Raw genomic sequence first — 23,317 nt, forward strand, 5'->3', positions numbered from 1 at the left:
ACACACAGTAACTGATGTATGACATCAGATCCACATGAATCTCTAGTTCATCTAGTGTCTTTGTGTAACTAGAACCTGCTAACAGACTTCAGGACAATAGATATAATATGAGACTAGAGGACATAACCTGCTGTTCTTTTTTTTTTAAATCTCCTTTTATTTGGGTCTATATTTACTACCATGTCTTAGATCACTCACATGAGAAAATCTGAATATTTCTCATGAAATGTAAAAATAAAAATAAAAATCTAAAGCAGTTTGGAAAATGTTTTCTATTTCCTGTGTTGTAAGTGTCTTGACTGGAGCAGATCGGGGTGCAGAAGCCTCATATGTGCTTATCTAAAATACTTGAGTTCAATCCCAATAATTCTCTCTCATAAAAAACAACAACTCTGGCATTATTTACAAGTACAATCATACTTCACGTTTCCATTCCAGCCTACATGACAGGTGTAAAATGTTGAGAACATCAGGTTGGGTTTTTCTTTTTTTGGGGTGGGGGGGGCAAAAGGTGAAACAACTGCAAAGATACATGCAACTCAAAAGCTCTATTTTCATAACCATTCAGACAGCTATGGTCATTAACTATTCGGTATTCACAAATAATACATGTATACATAGGATGACGTAAAAAAATAAAATTGAAATACTGCAAGTATTTAACCACTGAAAACATGATATGGTCATATACAAAAGAAAAAAGCACATAGTCCAGATTTTTGTGCTTTTAAATCCAGGTATTGCTTCTGATTGTGCCAGCATCAGGTGCTTCTCTCACAGCAGGTGAGTGTGTGGGGCGGGTTTGCTAGTATTGGACTCATCATCTAGTTTAAATAGTGCATCTGTAGTGGTTAAATATACTGTATCATATGACTGATTGTAAATATCCTGTGGTGTGTGTTGGTTTGGAGTTGCTGACCGACGTGCTTGATTTGTCCCTTCTTGCTTATATTGCTGTTAAAATGCCCGATAGACTAAATTCAAAAGACAATCTCTTTATCTGTTTCTTCTCGATACATCCATCTCACAGCCTCAGCGGCTCTGCTTCTTTGAATCCTTGATGTCACGATCTGCTCGCTCCTCCAGCCCAGCGGGGGGGCGGGGGGCGGGGGTCTAGGGTCCAGGGAGAAGTGAAGGGGCGTACCGTAGGCCTACTATCACCACAGACTCATCCAGACAGCAAAGTGGTTTTGGTTCTGTCCTCTGGAAAAGGGCGACCGAGGAGGCGGGGGGGGTTTACGGGGTAGACACCAGAGTCTTTGGTTGATATAGAAGTCTTTCTATGGTTTCTTTCATGTCCTCACACCCCTTTGTCCGTGCTGCTCCTGCTCTACAGGCTGGGCAGGTGTCACAGGAAGCTGTCCTCTACCAGGTCACTACAGTCCAGACACATCTCGTCCAGCAGCGTGATGTCCTCCAGGGTCTCGCCCTCGCGCTTAGCAAACGTGGAGCTGCTGGAGCCCGTCTCTATGGCGCTCTCCTCGGATGTCTGAGAACTGCAGGGAGGGGGGAGGGGGGGGGGGCATAATGAATAACACAGGTTAGTGCCAACTCTGGTGCAATGAAAGGAAGTAGAGAAGTGTGGCATAATCTCTTCAATCTGGTAGAATTTGATATTGGTACTGCTAAAATTTTCCAGAGTTATTGGGCTTTTTATTTTACTGTCCATCCAAAAAAACACTGTGAAACCAAGGCAAAGTGCAGTAACTGCAAAGAGTACTGTACTCCCTACATTCTATAATGTACTCTATGATTCCATTGGAGTAAAACCAAGGCAAAGTGCCATATCTGTAGCTAATACCAAGCCAAAGTGCAGTATCTGCACCAAAACCAAGGCAAAGTGCCGTATCTGCCATAAAACGGTCAACATTGGTCAGAAAGACAAACTACAAAATACATTTAATTCAGTCCAGCTTTATCTAATCAATTATAGACTTGGTAGTTATTCATAATTTGATGCTTAAACCTGACAATGAAAAACACAAAAAGCTGTTTTTCTCAGTTTGGCATTTTTACAGATACTGCACTTTGCCTATAGGGCAGAAATGTTCAAGAAGTGTTTGCTCCAGTCACCTGTGCCTGTTCCTTTTTCCGTATTCATCATCAGATATGGGGTCCAGGTCGGGGAGGGGGATGATGTAGCCGCTGTCGGAGCTCAGCCGCTGCTCGTCGAAGCCGCTCTCTCTGTCCTTCAGCTTGCCCTGGTTCTTGTAAGCGATGCCGATGTACGCGTCGTTTTCCATGCAAACCCGAGTCACGGCAGGGTGGTCGCTCTTCAGGAACTCATGGTTGACCCTCTCATAATGCTGCGCAAGACAAAACACACATTACATGATTAAAATGATGGAAAACATCTTTCAGCACAGAAGCAAATGATGGAACAACACAGTGAGTAAGTGTGTAACAGAGCCGAGCGGGGGAAAGTGTGGTGTGAGTGTGACTGTAAGCTGTGCTGCCAGTTGGATTGGTGCGATCCAAACTGGAAACTGAAAACACATCACACATCCCATCCAAGCCAGAGGTGCTAAAACAAGAGCCGGTTCCTCCTGCGCACACGGCCGTTAAAGCTCTGTGAAGGAGGCAGAGGTGAGGCTTGTTTTGATGTGCCATGTGTGGTGGGAAGTTTAATGGGGTAATTAAGGTTGGGTGGGTGGCGGTGGCGGTGGCAGGGACTGGAGCTGCGTCATTACCCAGACTCGGTCCAGCCGCCCTGACAACCAGCTGCTGCATTTGCCCTGTAATCACTCGTAGGTTTGTGTTTTACAGAGGCTCCGCAGAAACACCTCCAACAGTGCAGGAGGTGCCACTTTAAAGGGATAGTTCACCCAAAATTCAAATTTCACTCATTATCTATTATTATCTCATTATCAGAGTCCTCTGTCCCTTTTCTGAGTTACGGGGGGGGGGGGGGGGGGGGGGGGGGGGGGGTCTGTGCAGCAGTATTTGTCCCTATAATGGTTGTCAATGGATACCAATGTTCTTCGTCCAAAAAGACACACCAAAAAACATCCAAATACCTCCATAATGCTCGTCTGTAATGTCCCTCTTGTATTGAAGCCCCGACATGAGGAATTGTTCCGCCGGTCAGTGCAAATCACGTGAGATTTGCACTGACACAGGAAGAGCAGTGAATCGAGACACTGGGAGCTTCTGCTACAAACAAGCTAAAAATATAGACTTATTAAATGTTTTTCGGAACAATTTCTCATGTCGGGGCTTCAATACCAGAGGGACATTACAGACGAGCAGTATGGAGGTATTTGGATGTTTTTTGGTGTGTCTTTTTGGACGAAGAAAGTTGGTATCCATTGACAACCATTATATGGACAAATACTGCTGCGCGGACCCCCCCATAACTCAGAGAAGGAACGGAGGACTCTGAAAATTCTCACAGCTCTTAGTTGACATGAGGGTGAGTAGATAATGAGTGAAATTTGAATTTTGGGTGAACTATCCCTTTAAGAGTGCATTTCATTTCTACTGCGCTTGGGCAGGATTAAAAAAAAAGAAGATAGAAGACATCATCATAATGCCCATAAAAGGTCTATTATCAGCAAGAGTATGAAAAGAAATGAAGAGAGGAACAGAATGTGAAGGTTCAACCACGAGGTCAAGAACAAGAGGCGGTAAATTAGAAAGCAGGCGGCCACGAGGAGACTCACCCTCTTGTAGCTGGAGGGAAGCAAGGAAGCAACAGTGTCACTCAGGCCCAGGAAAGTGGGCCTCTTCTCCGGCTCGCTGTTCCAGCACTTCATCATCATCTCATACCTGAAAAAGCAACACAAAAAAACAACCCTCGTTACCATGGAGAGCAGCACGACCTGTCCTGAACCTTGTAATTTTGCCAGTGACTTATGTCAGCGCTCTGTATATCAGCAGTCAGAAACAAACTGGTCTGGCTGAGGTTACAGCCTACTGCATTCCTACTCCTCTCACATGGACACCTTATGTCACACACACAGCAACAGCAACAGCAAAAGCAACAGCACAGTGATGACTTACACATCCTGAGGTGCGTGTTCGGGTTTGGACATCCTGTATCCGCTCTTGATCTTATTGTAGAAGCTTGAATCCACGACCATCCCTGGGTACGGGGTCCCGCCTTCAGACCAGAACATGGATGAGTTTAGAAATCACTATTTATTTATTAATTTTAATATTATTTTGGGGCTTTTTTGCCTTTAAAGGGATAGTTCAACATTTTGGCAAATTGGCCCATTGCCATAATCCCTATAGTTTTAGGAGTAGGTTCGTTACCTTTAATTGTCGGTGCAAGCTATTTTTAGAACGGTGGAGCAGAGCCGTGAGCTGCTCAGAGCTACGCTACGATAACAACAGAACAGAGTTCTTTTTGAGGCAAATGCAGAGACTGCTTGCTGAAAAACTGCCCTCGACAGGAACCCGCATCAGCAGTTTTGCGTGAATTTACCTCGAAAACAACTCTGTCTCGTAATGTTCCATTATTATCTCATAGCGTGGTGAATGTGCAGGTCACAACTTGTCCACCAGAGCGTTTTGGAGTTGTTGGATTGTGTATTTGAGTTTGATGAGGGAAACCAAGAAATCCCATCAGCCTCCGTAGCATAGCTCTGAGCAGCTCACGGCTCTGCTCCACCGTTCTAAAAACAGCTTGCACCGACAATTAAAGGTAACAAACTTACTCCTAGACTATAGGGGTTATGGCAATGGGCCAATTTGCTTAAATGTTGAACTATCTCTTGACAGGAAATGGGGAGGCAGCAACATGCAGCAAAGGGCCACCAGATTCCCCCCCACTTTCACTTTTCTTTAACACATATTTGCTGCTGCTCACCTAAGGAGAATATCTCCCACAGGAGGATGCCGTAGGACCAGACGTCGCTGAGAGTAGTGTACATGTTGTCAAAAATACTCTCAGGTGCCATCCACTTCACCGGGAGGAAGGTCTGTGAGACGACAGAGAGGGGATGAGTGTCACCGTTAGGGAGAAGCAACTCGGAAAACTCCACATGAGGCGTAAAAGAAAAGTAAGAGGAGAAAACTCACGCTGCCTTTGGAGACATAGTTGTTGTCGTGCATGATGTCTCTGGCCAGTCCAAAGTCACAGATCTTCACTATCTTTCCCTGAGAGAGGAGCACATTCCTGGCTGCGAGGTCCCGGTGCACGCACTGCACAACAAAAAACAACACAAAAAAGACACATTGCATCATGCACAAGCCGCTCGCTCCATCACATTCCCCCGCCGACACATCCAGCTTCCCACAGCCACCGACTGCATCTATTTCTGCACATATTTCATTCCAGCTGAGTTCGTTTTTAATGCCGTTTCATATTGCTTTATAAAGCGCGGTCTTTGTTAAACATGCCAGTTGGAGGGATGGCTGTGACCACTGGATATTTAGGGATAATAACTATGAAGCTGAATGAGTAGCTTCTGGCTGCAGTGTGTGTGTGCCTGCATGGTAATTTCAGCCCTGGCTGTGCTGCTACTATATTCAGCCCCTGGCCTCTCTCTCTCTCCTGAGTGGGCTTCACAGGACTGCTTATCACACAACCACTGATTTCCTTGCCCACCCCCACACCAACCCCCACCCCAACCCTGTTGGGCGACACAGCTGTCAGCATATAGGACACAGTTCATCAGAGCAGTGGGAAGCGGGGGGAGTGTGAGTTTTGTTGTGTTCAAACTCCAACTGTGAAAAAACTCACACTGAAAAAAGAAAAACAAAAAAAAGATAAAGGCACAACTTACATTTTTGGAGGCCAGGAACTCCATGCCTTTGGCCACCTGGTAGGTAAAGCTGAGCAGGTCGGTGGTGCTGAGGCCCTCGTTCGTGTCATCCGACAGCAGGATGTCCATCTCGCCTTCTGGTTTAGAAAACACACACACACACAGGAAACACCATGGGTATATGCTCATTGTATATTGCAAATATAGCACTGGCTTCTCCAACCTGACTTTTACTAATGGCAGGGAGGGAGAAACCTGGCATTATTATGCATGCGCTACAATTATCCTCTCTGTGTAATTGCAGGGTTGTACCAGGCCTAAATTCTGACAAGGGTGTACCCTCTTCAACCGACAGCGACTGAAACACAGCAGTAAAGCCGCAGCCAGTCAACGCCAGAGAGAGAAAAGGAGGACGGAGAGAGAGAGAGGTGCAGCGGGGATGGCGCCAACCTTTCTGCAGGGGTGGGTGGTCGTAGTTGGACCTCTGGATGTCTGAGTACTTGGAGGAGTTGTTCATCTCCAGCATGGGCACATACTGAGTGTTGTCTGCCTGCTTCATGTCCATGTAGTCGCCTTTGCTCTCGAAGGACAGGATCACATAACTGGTCAGAAACATTAAAAAAAATGCTGTTAGAGATGCAAGTGCGGTCTATCCACATTATGTTACACATGCTACAGAATGTCAATGTGTGTGTGTGAGTGTGTGTGTGTGAGTGTGTCCTTAAACTCCCTCTGACTGTGGTTGGAAGGAGATGCGGTTGAGGCAAACACAGTAGCCAGGGTTAAATCATGTTATGGTCATTTTGAGGTGTGGTCACTGTGAATCATCCGTCAACACAGATGAGCCTTGGTAGAGAGAGATGGGCTGGGGGGGGTGGGGTGGGGTGGGGGGGCAGGCTGAAAGCTGAGACCACTTTGGGCTGCAATTTGATTAGGTGAAGACACCAGACAATCTCCTCAACCGCAGAGAAAATGGCGATAAAGTTACTGATTAAAGGGGCAGGGGGAGGTGGTGTGTGCAAAAATTTGGAGGAGGAGTGTGATGATAGGAATGGTGCATTTATATGTATCTGTGACTTATGCACATATGGCAAACCATCAAACATAAACACAGTACTGTACCTCCTGCTGCTCTCATCTGCCGGGTTGATCCCGAAGATATCCAGCTCCTTCTTATTTTTCTCGGGGTTCAGGCTCAGGAAGTTCTCCCTGTTCTTGTGCAGGTAGTTGACCAGGTCCCCGTAGAAGCAGTACTCTGTGATAATGTAGATAGGGCCTGGGAACAACAAAACAAAGGAGTGCATCGGCGTCAGTCTGCGGGCTAATCTTATCAGGGGCTCATAACGGCTGAAAGCCAGTCAGGAGAGCAAGCCTCCACTTTCCCATAAAAAGGCTATTAAAATACCACACCCACCCAGAGCGTAGACTGCCCTGTCAATCTGTCTTGCCTCGCACAGCTGTAAATGTCTCCAGCTAACAAGTCTGAATGAGCATATGTAGGTTTTTGGCAGCATGAATGTGGGTGGTGTTGTGTCTTTGTAAAGTGGTGACTAGATTTCCAGGGAAAAGGCAACGGCGGTTAAACTACACTGTTATTATACAGCATGTGTTTACCTATGCATCCATGCATGCATGTTTGTGTTTGTGTGTGTGTGTCCTTTTGTCCCCAACTTTGTGAGTGTATTATTCACCTGACTTGGTGCATGCACCCAGGAGGTTGACAATGTTCAGATGAGGTCCGAGGTGAGTCATAATCTTGAGCTCAGACATCAGAGCTTGTTTCTCACTGGAGCGTGCTGTGGCTGAAAAGAAACACACCAACCATGACTATCATTGTCACACATTCAAGAGCAAGCCAGCAGACAAAACAGCCAAGCAGGTACACCAGCATCTTCATCTGAATCTCACAGGAAATATAACTTCATCTGGCCAAAAAGAAAATACTATCTTTCTCTCCATCGCTTTATTCTTCTTTGATGCTATTGTGCACCAGTTGAATAAAATCACCTGCTGGTTGTTGACATGTTGTTGCATGTACAGTGCAGGCTTGTTGTTTTGTGCCACTGACTGAATTTTTTATTCCTGCGTTTTAGAGGCTTGTAAATGTATGATCAGGGTTTTTAAGAGTGTCACGTAAGAGTGTCACTTTTCTATGATCTTAAAATACATTTAAAGGTCCATATGGTAGCTGTCAATATGTAGTATAATTATGGATCAGATTTAGGCTCTATGTTAATACTGTGGCAGTATTTAAGCCTCGGTCCACAGAGAAATGCACACAGCCTGTATTCTGAGCCTTAAAAACAGCCGTCAGGACTTCTGTGACTTAGTGATGTCACAACAAAGCAGTCAGACATGCCTTAAACCCAACCGCCAGGATTTGGTTAACCTGGAATCTGCTATAGGTTTATTGGCTCACTCAGAAAAACATGCTCAGAGGAGAGGCTCCTAACCCCAAAATGTATCTTCTTGCTGATCAACACTGTAAAAGTTTAAAAACATTGGATTTTTAAGACTGTGGGAGTTACTAGCTTCACTAATGGTAGCATCATTTTCATGTCTTTCATGTTAGTTATCGTCTGTTAAAAAAGCTCACGTTTTAGCATCTTCACTGCCACTTTCATGACGGGCTGGGAGCGGCTGAGTCCATAGGCGGTTCCCTCGACGACCTTCCCAAAGGCTCCAGAGCCCAGGATACGACCTGATGAAGACAAGAGGACACACCATCAATTGATAAGGAGGAAAAACAAAGAATGTGCAAACACACACGTGCACTTTAGATGACTCTGCTTCCCCATCTGTGACTCCTTCAATGGCTGAATGTCCCCTTGATCACTGAGTCAAACCAATCCCCCACTGGCCAAGACAGATTAGTTTATCACAGCCTCTCTTCAAAGACAGACTGAGACGTCCCGACTGGAACATCCCTGCAGGGATGCTGCAGAGTCATCAGCACCAGACTACAGTATTAGCAGACTGAAAACCACTGACGGCTCACCGAGCACGAGTCTGTCACGGGGGAACTCCCATCTGGAATCGTAGGGAAGCTGCATGGGATCCACGTAGATGTACTCATGGCCGTCTGGGCTCACAGACTCGATGACCCTCCAGCGGATCTCATATCGTGGTTTCTGTAAGACAGAGGTTGTGTGAAGAGCAGATTAATTAACCTCTGTCAAGCTCAAGTCATAGCTAATGTTGGTTTTGCTACTGGGTCTCATTTTTGGCTCTCAATACCATAATCAAGTGTCTTTAAAAGTGATTTGGCCTTAGCTTTGTCACAATCCACCTATAAATGTAGTTTTATTTACTAATTATCATTATCATTATTATTAAAGGTATATGTTCATGTATCTTTTTGATCATAAAGAGGGTCTATAGGTTCTATTTATTTCCTTAGTTACTCTGACATCTGCTATTTCTGTTGGATCACTCTGAAAACACTCATCCAATCAGAATAGAGAGCCTCCTCTCTTCTGATTGGCTCACTGACTTGTGGTTACTTATAGATCAACATTTAAAAAATAAAACAACAGGTTGAGGACTAATATCTCACACAAAAAAAAACACATTTTGTTTTTTACGTCACTTTCAACAATGAATACAGAGAAGAAGGAATGAGTGAAGGAATGAGCGAGCAGGTGAGACGTGAGAATAAATGCAGAGTGACAACAGCAGTACCTGTTTCCAGATAACAACCAAGACAATGAGTGAGATGATGACAATGACCAGCAGCACCAGCACAGCAGCAGCTACAGTCAGCTCAGGGTGAGGGCCTGTTCAGGAAGAGAGCCAGTCATCACACATGTTAGATGGAGGCACATCAGTCACACACACACTGTAACGACCAATCAAACGTTTTCTACGTGCTGCATAAGAAACATGGGTAACACTTTACAATAAGGCTCCCTTAATTAACGTTAGTTAGTACATTATTAAGCATTAATATATGTGTTAATGTGTTAATTAATGCTGAGTAATGCATACATAATGATAACTAATTATTACATTATTCAACTTTTATTAATAATTTATTAACTAACTTTGAGTAGTAAACATTAATCAACTGCTTACTAATAGGCTACATTAATTAAGTTAATACATAATAATGATTGTTAATATATCTGTAAACAGTTAATTAATGCTTAATGTGAGCACTTTTAAATCCAGGTTAAAAACATTTCTTTTTTCACGTGCTTATAGCTGAGCTCTTTTTAAGAACTTTAAACTTGATCTATTTTCTTTTATTTTACTTTTTAATTATTCTTTGCCCCTGCTTTTAACTCTGTGTTTTTAGTTTTTATGCTGTTCTTTAAAAAAAAAAAAAGTTTTGTCTTCATGTAAAGCATTGAGTTGCCTTGGTAAATAAAGATGCCTTGCCTTGCCTTGCCTTAATAATGTACTAACTAACGTTAATTAAGGGACCCTTATTGTAAAGTGTTACCGAAACATGTTTGTCCAGAGGAGACAGTTCAACCTATAGCATGTCTAGAAATCTCAGGGCCCAAAAGGTATGCTGGGGAGATAAGATGAGGGTGGGACTGGGGAGGATGGGGAAGGAGATAATGCTCTGGCAAATGGGGAGTGGGTTTAGGGGGGGGGGGGGAGGGGTGTAAAGCTCATCTGGCCTCTGGCTTCCCTGAATGGACTGTTAGGATATGAGTCCCTTCCTATCAGCTGTCTCACCACAAACTCATCATGTGACAGCTGCTGCCACACTGACAGCACTGCCCCCCCTCTAACACACACACACACACACACACACACACACACACACACACACACACACACACACACACACACACACACACACACACACACACACTCTGAGTGTCAGAGACAAGGTGCAAACAACAACATCAAATGTCAGTTCAAAGCTGGGTAAAAAATAATAATTAATTAAAAGAAAAATGAGTTGAGAGTGTATGTGATGCTTTGTGTGTGTGTGTTCTTACCGTTAGACACCAGTTTGACCTCCCTGCTGACCACGGCCATCTCGTTCCTGGCCAGGCAGCGGACAGCCAGTGTGTTTTCCAGATGACCGAACATAACCTGGCTCTCCAGGTTGTTCTCCTCGTCCATATGGGAGTCCACTGAGATCTCTGTGGAGTTGGTGAGGAGGGGGGACCAGGCGGACGAGTCGTTGGCACAACTGGATGGGAACATAGTAAAAGAGATAGTATATGATCAGTCAAAGTGCTGAGGGGCCACGTGTATGTAAACCAAGAGGTGTGAGAGCAGATGGATGTAGTAGGACAGAAGACTGGACGACGTACTGTTTGATGTTCTTGCAGATGAACCACTCCACCACAGGGACGGGCTGTCCTCTTGTAATGCAAACAACAGACTGGCCTGTGGCTGAGCCGTGGTGGATGTCCATCAGCTCCACAATGGCTGCAGGCACTGTAGTAGAGACCAACAGCAGGCGTCAGAACAGCTCAGTGTGTGTGTAAATTAGGGTAATTAATGAGGGAATAAAACTGTAGCTGGGTTTAAAGGGATAGTAGCATTTTTTTAAAGTGGGGTTGTATGATCTACAAATAGCCCCTAAGTACTTTATTTGCAGTAGAAGACTCTGCACTGCTCCCGTTAGCAACGCCAGCCCATAGCCCTGCCCAGAGATTTACAACATACATTGTTGTGAACAGACCCAAAGAAACGGCCTATTTTCGCGGCCTAAAAGAGGTTTTACCTGAATAAAAAAAACACAGTTCCATTGTTCACTATATTATAATTTTTTCCAGCCCCTCAAAGTGCAGGAACAACACAGTTTTTATTTGGACCTAACCAACTGCTGATCGGCGGGCGCTAACCCTGGGCGGAGGGATATGTGAGTTGGTTAGGTCCAAATAAAAACTGTGTTTTTCCTGCACTTTGAGGGGCTGGAAAAAATTATATTATAGCGAACAATTTTTTTCAGGTAAAACCTCTTTTATGCCGCGAAAATAGGCCGTTTCTTTGGGTCTGTTCACAACACTGTATGTTGTAAATCTCTGGGCAGGGCTATTATGGGCTGGCGTTGCTAACAGGAGGAGTGCAGAGAGTCTTCTACTGCAATTAAAGTACTTAGGGGCTATTTGTAGATCATACAACCAGATTTTAAAAAAAAAATGCTACTATCCCTTTAAAGCCACATCCAGAATGATGAGTTTTCATTCTAAATATAAAAATAGTGGTTTATTATTTATCAGAAATAATCTTTGTCCATACTATCACACCTGAGAATGCGTATACATGTATGTGCACTGGGCATGGATGAGCCAATGTATGCAGAAAGCAGATCATCTCCTCTGCAGTTGGTTGGCTGCAAGGAAAAACTGTGGATGTCTACAGTACGTCTTTATCACGTTCCCAATGCAGTTTTTCTCCATTCCAACTAAAATGCCACTGGCGAGCTTTCAGCCAAAAATGGGATATGCAGCATTTCTAAAACTCTGCATTTCAGAAACTCCAGAGTAGCGTGGATGCCAGGGATAAATGCAACTAGAATGTAGTAGCGTGGATGCAGCCTAAAAGGTTGTGCGATCAGCATCCAAGGAAAAAAAGAAAGATAATGAAGGGTTTGGGCATTCCTCTTTCTGACCTTTGACCTCAAGGTTTAAGCCAACGTCCTGACTTTGGTTTCCATTCTCCACCCGCATGGTGTAGTTCCCATTGTCCTCCTCCTTGGCCCGGATCAGGGTGAGAACACTCATGTAGCTGGAACAATAAAAAAAGGAGAAACCCCGATCACCACACGGTCATGGAAGTTCACGCTGAACCTCTAATGACAGGCCGGACCAGCGAGTGGGAGTGTTACTCCCAGCTTGTCATTACGTCTGCTGTCATTACTCGACCTCGAACTGAGAGTCTCACCTGGTCTCGCTGAGCTGCCGGAGGCTGGTGGAGATCTCCGCTGTCACGTCGCCCAGCCGGTTTCCATCCTTGAGCCACATGACACGAGGAGCGGGGAAGGAGCTGATTTCAGCCCTGAACTCACGGACCTCATCCAGCTCTGCTGATTCATATTCTTTGAAGTGCGGCTTTATGGACATGAACTCACTTGCTGTTAGAGGAGAGAAAGTTGACAGACCGAAATCAGAAATCATACAAAATTAAAGGAAATTTTAAAAACCGATGAAAAATTGTTGCATGCTTTTTACTGGAAATAAACAAAGTTCAGCTTTCATACCAAAGACATTAATGGCCAGATGCTTTGTCTGGTTCTCATTACTAATAATATCAGTGATGGAGCAAGAGTAGATGCCGCTGTCTTTGGTTGAAGCCTGTTGGATGGTCAGGCTGTAGAGGATCTCCTGATCCCTCTTATTCTCACGTACTGTTTTGACAGCACGATTAGCCTGTCAGTCAAAAGGAGACAACAGACAGTGAGCAGTAACCCTATAAGGGAATACATTATTATCACATTCCTTGGTTATATAAAGATGAAGGTTTTTATCATACATGAAAAACACATACAGTAGATAAATTGTATAGTAGATACATCTGTGTAATGCACTTTTGTATGGTGTAACATTTTCTCTGACATGTGTGTGGTCACATTCTGGGGATGTGGTCTCAGACTTTTGGACAAAACTGTTGTCATAACAATGTATATTGATAAGCTTTATGTAACCTATGTAACACAATGTTTATAATATAGATATACATTATTAAACATACATATTTGTATGACCATGTGACAATATATGATTTCCCTATATGTACATATATTTCATATAGTTAAATACACAATCCAACAACTGTTGGTTTTGATGTAAATTCATGCAAAACCGCTGATGTGTGTTCCCGTCCGGGGCAGTTTTTCATCAAGCAGTCTCTGTATTTCCCTCTAAAACAACTCTGTCTGGTAACGTTGTGTTATTATCTCATAGCGTGGTGAATGTGCAGGTCACAACTTGTCCACCAGAGCGTTTTGGAGTTGTTGGATTGTGTATTGATGAGTTTGATGAGGGAAACCAAGAAATCCCATTAGCCTCTGAGCAGCTCGCCGCTCTGCTCCACCGTTCTAAAAATAGCTTGCACCGACAACTAAAGGTAACGAACCTACTCCTAAAACTATAGGGATTATGGCAATGGGCCAATTTGCCAAAAATATTGAACTATCCCTTTAAATTCAGCATATGTGCAGGTATTACATTTGCCTATTGGAACGTCAAAGTGTTTGAATTGGTCTTTGTGCTGTTAGGATGACTTGTGTTCTCACCAGTTTGCCAGGATATTTCCAGTGATCATCCAGAATCTCAGACCCCCGGGCCAGACAGGTGACGGTGATGGTGTCTCCCACCAGCAGAGCAGTCCTGGTGGCTGTCAGCTCCACATACAGCCCGGACCCTGAGATTACCACAGAGGACCAGGTTAAAACGTCTGTGTCACAGTAAAATAGTAAAAAAAACAAGAAAAAAAACACCACAGCCACAGTTTTGAAAGGCATGATGCCTCTTTACTGGCTGACACCCAGGACACACACCTGTCGAGCCGTGAACGATGTACTCCTCGCTGTTGTGGTCCTTTCCGTTTATTACGGCCTTACACTTATAGGTTCCAGCAGTGAATATCCCCAGTGCACCCCTCTTGCTGTCATAAACACAAGGCACCGGCTGCTGGGTGTCAACATTAATCAGAGTCACGTTAGCGCTGGGATCAGACACCCGGCAGTGAATCTCCATCTCCTCGTGACCGTACAGGACATGGTTAACGTAAGGTGTTGACGATGGCACAAAGGGAAAATCTGGATCTGGAGTTGGAGACAAAAAAGTTTCTCTAAGTTTCTAATTTTAACATAATGACATAAATTATGAGCACAAAGCTGCCTGGGCTCCACAAACCTGGCACGTAGATGTAGATGGTGCTCTCCTCTGCCTCGTCATCTGTGGCGTTTCTGCTGTAGAAACACGTGTAGTAGCCTGTGTGCATCACCGTGGCGCTATCCACAGTGATGGTGGTGACAAACAGGCCGCTCTTGTCCTCCTGCGTTTGCTCGGATACATCGAAGGGCGCGTCCCAGGCCAGCTTGGCCTCTCCATGGCAGGTCAAGGTGAAGGCGGAGTGGAGGGGCACCACCATCTCCTCCATCTGAGGCAGCAGCACCGGGCCGGAGGACGGAGGGAACAGCATCGTAGTGGAGGCTGAAAGAAACACATGAGCAGCACTCAGTCACAGATCATACTTTACTTTACTTTACTTTATTTGTTTATTTGGTCGGGACAATGCATATTAATTAATTTCATCCGTAGTCCCCAAAACAATACAACAAATTAACATAAAAAGTCCAAAAAGACAGAGGACCAGTAGATAACAGGAAAAGTACATTTACATAGTTACAGGGTTAGACATGATTCTTTGAATTGTAAAAAAAATATATATATAATCTATATAGCTGGAATTAACATGATTCATTGAAATATAAAAATATATATCTATGCAGTTGTGCTTGACATGATTGACATAGACACAGTTGTGCTTGATATGATTCATTTTACTCTATCTATCTATCTATCTATCTATCTATCTATCTATCTATCTATCTATCTATCTATCTATCTATCTATCTATCTATCTATCTATCTATCTATCTATCTATCTATCTATCTATCTATCTATCTATCTATCTTACCTTTCACGTTGAGGATAAAGGAGAAGTGAGCAGTGCGAGAGCCGCTCACAGCAGTGATGGTGTAATTCCCGTTGTCTTTCTCCAGTGGTTGCCGTAACGTCAGGATGCTCTGGTACCTGTTGGACCGAAGTCAGAAAATATTTCTGTTATTTAAATGAATTAATTTACATTTTGTGAAACATTCTTTTAGTTATATGGGAGACTTTGAATGATGTTTCTTTTATTTGCACTAAAAATGTCAAATGGATATTTTGTGATTTTACACCAGGGCATGAGACAGACTATTAGTCCAGGAAGTAAACACCTCCCTACCCAGGAAATAGTCACTCATTGAACTGACATTTTTCCTCTTTGATTTTGAAAAGTTAAATTAGTGAGTTATTAATTTTGTTGGTGTATTTTGTTATTGTAGGCAACAGCCAGGCTAGTTGTTTCACCATTTCTAACCCTTATGCTAAAGTAAGCTAATCACCCACTGCCTTCAGCTTTGAGCTTGCTTGCTTCTGTAACTTTGTGATGTCACAAACAAGCAGTCATCTCTGGTTCGTTGTTACTAGAGCTCCACAGAGAAGCCTGAGAGAGTTCATAAAACCCTAAATATAGTATATCGTCTTATGGATCAAGAGACCTTTAAACTCATTAACTACTGCCAGAAATACTACAGAAAGAATCCATTCATTAACCTCTCTCAAATCATAAGCATTATTCTCACCTATTCCCCTCAATGTGGCTTGTTTTGGTGTGGGTATAGAAGTTTTCAGACATGGCTTTGCCATCTTTCAGCCATGCCACTTTAGGGGCCGGGTAGGCATTGATGAGAATAGTAAACTCGGTCTCCTCCAGAAGGCTGACAAACTCCGATGTTAGAATCCCACTGTGGTCCAGAGCCACGAAGGAATTCTCCGCTGAAGTAAGAGACAGAAAAGGAAATGAATGAGCTGGTGACTGTGGATGAAGTTGAATAAAGAAATGGATTCAGAGGGGACAGTAGAGCAACGCAAGGACAGAGATGAGGCACAGGGACAGAGAGGGCCAAGGTGAAACTGAGGCCTGACACAAACATCTGTTGAAGCCATCCCATAAAACACAGTAGCTGATGTCGAAAGCAGAGGTGAAGCTTTACGGTCGGAGGGTAGAAAATGACTTCCCCAAACCACTGAAAGCACTTTGTGCACACATGTGAAACCAAGACTCATTTAACGCAATGATGATGGGAATATTAAATGTGGATGAAGTCAGTGGTGTTAGTCCTTTTATAGCGTTTAAATCCTGTGAAAAACTCATTGAAGGTGTCCAGGAAAAGTCTCAGGGGGGGACGACTTACCAAAGACAGCGACAGCCACGGTGCCGGCTCGGACCAGTCTGTGGTTTGTGGATGTGACGGAGCACTCGTAGGTGCCACTATCCTGAGAGGTGGCTTGTGGGATATGGAGGGTGTAGATGACCCGGTCAGGGAGAGTCTGTTTCATTTGAACTGCATCCACAGCCTGTAAGAACAGAGGAACAGTATGGATATAAGATTTTACTCAGCGGAATAGAAAAGACGGCTGGTAACAGGATATTTGAATCTTTTAACTCTCAGTGTTTTTCCATTTTACAGGTACCTTTTTAACATATCAGAGCGAGTGCAGCTGAAGGCAAATGGTTAAAACACTTGTGAGGCCACAGCAGATAAATCAGGATCACAGAGGTTTTTAAAAGCCTGTAATTGCAGCTGAGACCAAAACCAGGAGTCAAGAGTCCTACGTTCCTACCCTCACTGTCTCTGGAAAAGGCTTTAGAGGAATTCCATGCAAAAAAGAAAAAAATGACAACATGCTCTATAGATTAAGAATCTGAAAATAGGTACAAACAAACATAAATTGCGCTTGAGACTTCTTCAGGTCTTTGCAGTTAACACTTCAAAAGCATTAAATGTTTGACTGGCTGTCATGTGCAGACAGCATCTGTGCTGCTCCTCTCAAGGTCGCCGGGGTCAGAGAATTTACCGTCCTCCTTCTCCTTCTCCTTTTGAACTGCCTCCTTCCCTCAAGCCATCCAGGCTGAACTTTAACTACGTCAGTGTCTCTCACATGGGGTTGAGTGCAGCAGGAGCAGCTTGGCGGACCATCCTCATAATGAAGACGTAACATCCAGTTACTGCTTTCCTAACACATACTTTGTAACCACTAAGGGCCATTCTCAGAGCTATATTCCACTTGCCACTGCTTGGGTTTAGATCCAAAACCATTATTCGCTAATTTAAGGCTCGGTGCTGCTGCTGGGTAGGATGTGACATGGAAACATGACAAGGGGGTAGAAGGAAATAGTGCGAGACAGACAGGGCGGGCAAATGAACCCATTGAGGAAGTTTAAAGGGATAGTTCACCCAAAATTCAAATTTCACTCATTATCTACTCACCCTCATGTGGACTAAGGGCTGTGAGAATTTTCAGAGTCCTCCGTGGCTTCTCTGAGTTACGGGGGGTCCGCGTAGCAGTATTTGTCCATATAATGGTTGTCAATGGATACCAACTTTCTTCGTCCAAAAAGACACACCAAAAAACATCCAAATACCTCCATACTGCTCGTCTGTAATGTCCCTCTTGTATTGAAGCCCCGACATGAGAAATTGTTCCGCCGGTCAGTGCAAATCACGCGAGATTTGCACTGACACAGGAAGAGCAGTGAACCGAGACACTGGGAGCTTCCACTACAAACAAGCTTAAAATATAGACTTATTTAATTTTTTTCGGAACAATTTCTCATGTCGGGGCTTCAATACAAGAGGGACATTACAGACGAGCAGTATGGAGGTATTTGGATGTTTTTTGGTGTGTCTTTTTGGACGAAGAAAGTTGGTATCCATTGACAACCATTATATGGACAAATACTGCTGCACAGACCCCCCGTAACTCAGAGAAGGCACGGAGGACTCTGAAAATTCTCACAGCTCTTAGTCGACATGAGGGTGAGTAGATAATGAGTGAAATTTGAATTTTGGGTGAACTATCCCTTTAAATTGAAATTCTAAAAAAACCACAGAGAGGGGAAAAGGGAGGAGGCGCTCTTGCCTGTTTTTTGGGATGGAGCCACTGCTGCTGGAAGCCCAGTCCGGTGGGGGCCGTGCAGGTGATGTTCAGGGGTTGCCCGGCTCTCACGTTCTCCTCGCTGGCTTTTACTTCCACGTCGAAATCCTCCATCTGCGCGGGGGCTGCAGGGGGGGAGGGGGGAGGGGGGGACCACCACAGAGCAGATATCAGCACCATCATCCCACAGTTCCCAAGACAACTCGATTAGCGTGAGCTCATTCATCATCGAGGGGTGGCTCAATAGGTCGTCATTACTCACACACTCACACATACATAGAGTAAAAACAGGCCAGTTAAGTCATCTCTCCCCCCCGTGATAATGACATAACGTCATTGCCTCTCATGCAGTGAGATCACCCTGCAGCCTTCTCATGGCAAACACACTCGGGGAGTGTTTTCAGCTGTGCAGCTTGTGAATCGCGAGCTTCACTTTTAGAAAGAAATCCACAGTTGTAACTCGACCCCATCTATTGTCTACGTTGCATACTGTATCTATGCAGGATTGCATAGATAACATAGGGTGAGGTACACCCCACAGGTCTCCAGTCTATCACAATGTCAACATATAGAGACACACACTCACATTCACATCCCCTTATTTCACACATATACACTGCAAAAACTCAAATATCTTACCAAGAATATTTGTCTTATTTCTAGTCAAAATGTAATTTCTAGTCAAAACAAATCTCATTCTACTTAAAATAAGACACATCACATTAAAAAGCAGCTTGCTTTTAGACTGTTTTTACTTCTTTAAAGCATATTTTCACTTAAAATAAGTAGAACAATCTGATAGTGGAGCAAGTTTTTCTTCCTTATTACAAGCACAAAAAACTTGCTTTCACTGGCAGATTATTCTACTTATTTCAAGTGAATATTTGTTTGAAACAAGTGAAAATGATCTAAAAACAAGTAACGTTTTAGTCTTATTTTAAGTGGAAAGAGATTAGTTTTGACTAGAAATGAGACATATTGACAAGAAAAAGGACAAATATTCTTGGAAAGATTTAGAGTTTTTGCAGTGTAGTGGAGATGTCTGTCCCCCACTCACCCTCAGGTTCCAGAGTATAAACAGCGCTTTTGCCCGTCTGGCCATTCACAGTGGTCTCACACTGGTACTGCCCAGGAGCCAGGGTTCCAAAGAAGCCCATCCTGTTGTCGTAGAAGGCCGGCACCTCCTGTCCACCGGGGACAGTCCTGAGGATGATGTCCGAGTAGGGGTCAGAGACGCGGCAGGAGATGTGGGCTCCCATCGGGGCCACGGCAACCATCAGGTTTTCAGGGGTTTCAGGAACAAATGGGGCCCGGGGATCTGTGTGTTCAGACAAGAGGAGCCGGGTCACACACTGTGATTGCAAAACATTACTGACGTTGATTTCATAGCTGCTATAGTTTTCATTCTAAGGAAAATTTGCTGAGTTTTTTTTCAACCCAGTGCTGTTTTCCAGGCCAGACTTATTGGCTTTTATAAAGAATAGACTAGTTAGAATAAATAACAATCTGTCAAACACACTCTTGCTCAATTGATTTCACTCTGAGGTTTTGCTGCCACAGCCTCTCTTTGTCTGACATGATCACCACCAGCTTAAGTTATTTCTCTGACTCAGAATTCACCAATATCCCATAATCATTGCTTGCAGCTGTGCAACTGTTGAACTGTCTCACTTTATAATGTACATGGGGAATCATTAGAAATAAGAAACATATTCACCTGGCACAAAGACATAAATTCCCGGATCTTCCTCGCTGTCCGGCTCACCCTCTGGGGTTTCATAGACGCACGTGTAATCACCGACGTTTTCCACCGTCGCGTCGAAAATGTTCAGAGTCGACTTGAAGTTTTCCTGCGTAACGACGGTGTTTTCCGGCAGCGGTTCGGCCCAGATCACGGCTCTCTCCCCGGTGCAGCTGATGTTGAGGTTGGAGCCCGGCTGCAGGACGAACTCCTCCGTGTCGGACAGGATGGTCGGCGGCGACAGTCCGCAGGTAACTGAGCGACAGTGGGGGGAAGGAAAAAAAAAACATGAGTGGAAGTTGTGGAAGAATAAAAGTGAGAAGACAAGAAACAAGATTTGTCACATGCGGACTGTTTGACTGGAGCCTACCTGAAACCAGCGCCAACAGAACCCCCACAGAGACGACGCGCGTCCTCGCCTCATCCATGACTATGGATGTCCAGGCCTGCAGAGACAGAAAGGCGAGTCGTTCTGTCAACAAGTGAGCTCAACTATTAGTTTGTGTTTTGTCATGTTCCCGATAAGATATGATACAACTGTCTCCACCATTTATCACAACTGACAACACAACTATGTAATCAATAAATTGGCTAATGGGCTTATTGACATCTCCATCTCCCAGTTATCTCCCACTCTGACCCAGGCTGTGATAGTCCTATAGACTTTTTATAGAGGGATCTGGAGCAGCTGTCAGTGCTGCGGGAGTAGCGCAGCCACAGACACGGGAGGACTGCTGGGTCCAGGGGATGTTGGACAGGATGGAGGGGACAAACTCCTCTCCTCTCCTCCCTGAGCAGTATGAGAATGAGCCCGGTAGAGGGCGACACACTCCACCTATTGAAGGCATCCGACCTCTTCGGATCTCCCCAGCTCCAGTTTGCCCGCTCGCTTTTCTGAAGTTTTTGTTTCCGTTTAACCAAAGAAAAAAAAACGTTTTGTTCTTTTGATGAACGGATTTTGCGTTTTTTGTTCAAATTCCTCTAAGCTTTTTTTCTTCTTTTTTGTCACTCTACCAACCATAGTCTGTTTTTAAAGGAAATGTCTAAAGGCTGTCTAATGAATACATCTCCCCCCCAGTTTAGTCCAGATTCATATCAGATCCATGCAGCGGATCCCTCTGCTCTGGTGCTGGAGTCATTTCATTTAAAATAGTTTCATTTTTAACTCTAGGCTGTTTTTTTTCTGTTTCTCAGACTGACTGAGGGCCCCACTGTGGAATCTCCAGTCTCTGTCTGTTGTGTCCCCAAACAACAAGACTTGGCCCCTGCAAAGCTTCCTGTGGCTGCCCGCCTTTGGCGCAAAAGACACGGGCTGAATTATCCGTGGGTAACCTGGGTTTGTTAACTCTATCATTAGTGGACCCGCTCCACACAAACCTATATATTCGCATGGGAATCATCTGACAAGACGCCTGATCCTCTTTGACGTGTTTGTGCACACGCCTCGTCTGAAACAATTTCTATAAGGGATTTTTTCTGCCTTGGTTTTGGAGCAGATCCTGCAGCCACTGCGCGTAAATCTAACTCAGTCTGGAGTGCCACTCAGGACTGTCTGCACGTCCTGCGCTTCTTTTACCCCCCCTCGCTCTCCCACCAAGCTACTCGACAAATGTGGCAGATACCAAAATGCATCTGGAACAGCTGAAAAGGCTCGTCTCAACTTTCAGCTCTCCATGGTGCAACTCCGCGTCAAATGGATGTTTTCCACGGACATGTTTGTGAACAGTCTATAGAAAGGACAATTGAGCGATAAGCGTCAATGCAACTTTTTTATTTCTTTTTAAAAAGTTTGAGTTTCTTTTTGTTGAATTAATTGAGCAATTTCAAGATGGGCCAGTATTCCTTTACAAAAAATTCCCCTTGGTGAGCCAGCAGGGTAGCTGGTTAATGAAGAATGCGTCGTGGCTCCAAAACACACTCGGTCCTTCTTCTCCTTCTTCTTAACCCCCCCTCCTCTTCTTGAATCCATTCAGCCTGCAGACGGACTCACTCCAGCGCCGATTTTCCATTTTAATTCCTCACATTCCAACGAACAGACGGCAAAAACAATGTGATGTACAATTTCCAATGTGTTTCCCATTAGATGCCAGGCAGCATCCCACAGTGAAAGCCCCTCAGTCCTGGAGGTGACACCTCCAGCTGTGAGGCCGAAACCGAGCGCTTTTTATCCAGCGGAGTCAGCGACATGTCTCTGCTTCGGCGTCCAGGGGGGTGGGGGGGCCATATGTTGCATGGAGGGGAATAGAAATCTAATCTAAAGTAATTTCTTAATGCTGAAGTAACCGAGTGTAGAGACTGTTAAGATCCAATTAGTGAGTGAAACTTATTTAAAAAAAAAAAAAAAACTTTTCCAAAACTATGATAAAAAATAAAAATGGCGCACTGTGTGAATCTAATGATTGGTCAAACTAATTAAGAGCGCAATTAAACTCCTACTGGACCCACAGCAAATGATTCCATCATAGATTCTCCACAAAACAAAACACCCCAAACTTTTTTCTTTCTTTTTTTTAAAGACTGAAAAAAAATGTTTCAGTCATGCACAACCTTTCAATTACCTTTGAATAATCCCCTCTTTATATTCCCTTCGTGTAAGTATATCCACAGTGAATCGGCTGCTCCAAAAGGCGCAGTGAGGGTCCTTTGCAGCGGCTGTAATCCTCAGTGATCCTGCGCTGTGAGAGCATATGTGCGACCCTCTGTCCGCATCCACGACCGCCCTCACAACTGCGCTCCGGCTACAGCGACCTGTAACTGATTCAATGTTACAGTCCACCCTCCTCCTCCTCCTCCTCCTCCTCCGCCTCAACCCCCCCTCCTCCCCTCCACCCCTCTCCCTCCGAAAAAAAAGTAATCATCTGGCTCAAAGTAAATAACTCTCAGGAAATGACACCCCCCTCTCCTCTCCTCTCTGCCCTTTCTAGCGCTGAACCCCTTTTCAAAGTAAGAGTTCTCTTTTTTTGTATGCATGAACGTTGGGTGTTTTTTTTACTGGCTTTTATTCGGATACGAGGATTTTTTTTGGTTCGATGTGCATTTGTGAAACTTTTGTAGCATTTGACGATTCTTCACTTCCTTTATTTCTCACACATGTTCTTGTTTTGTGGGTTTGATTGTTTCGATTCACTTCAGCGGCCGTTTTCACCAGGTTACAATAGAACGTGTTCTTTTTTTTTCTTTC

The 23,317-nt window shown here is 44.3% G+C and overlaps 1 protein-coding gene across 1 annotated transcript; it reads right to left on the minus strand.

Moving 5' to 3' along the window:
• Positions 1-712: 712 nt before the first annotated feature.
• pdgfra (platelet-derived growth factor receptor, alpha polypeptide) lies at positions 713-22,864 on the minus strand. The gene is made up of 29 exons (XM_083970630.1): positions 22,695-22,864; positions 20,507-20,582; positions 20,113-20,391; positions 19,453-19,713; positions 18,381-18,520; positions 16,652-16,814; positions 16,040-16,232; positions 15,328-15,443; positions 14,540-14,839; positions 14,182-14,448; positions 13,918-14,045; positions 12,883-13,051; positions 12,567-12,756; positions 12,295-12,410; positions 10,988-11,114; positions 10,667-10,863; positions 9,393-9,487; positions 8,710-8,842; positions 8,308-8,412; positions 7,403-7,513; positions 6,834-6,987; positions 6,162-6,313; positions 5,733-5,848; positions 5,026-5,148; positions 4,814-4,925; positions 4,003-4,102; positions 3,663-3,768; positions 2,074-2,306; positions 713-1,496 (listed from the first exon to the last, which is right to left on the minus strand). The coding sequence occupies exons 2-29, from the start codon at positions 20,562-20,564 to the stop codon at positions 1,349-1,351; spliced, it is 4,392 nt and encodes a 1,463-aa protein (XP_083826756.1). The 5' UTR covers positions 20,565-20,582; positions 22,695-22,864; the 3' UTR covers positions 713-1,348.
• Positions 22,865-23,317: the final 453 nt, after the last annotated feature.

Source organism: Trachurus trachurus (assembly GCF_905171665.1).
Source record: "Trachurus trachurus genome assembly, chromosome: 4".
Classification (NCBI taxonomy): domain Eukaryota; kingdom Metazoa; phylum Chordata; class Actinopteri; order Carangiformes; family Carangidae; genus Trachurus; species Trachurus trachurus.

Bases quoted from the DNA above. Each gene is read 5' to 3' on its own strand.
- pdgfra (XM_083970630.1), bottom strand. From the start codon at position 20,564: ATGGATGAGGCGAGGACGCGCGTCGTCTCTGTGGGGGTTCTGTTGGCG. The intron at 13,052-13,917 runs GTGAGAACACAA...TTTGACTGACAG, and splicing joins GGAAATATCCTGGCAAACTG to GCTAATCGTGCTGTCAAAAC. The intron at 6,988-7,402 runs GTGAATAATACA...TGTTGTTCCCAG, and splicing joins GGGTGCATGCACCAAGTCAG to GCCCTATCTACATTATCACA.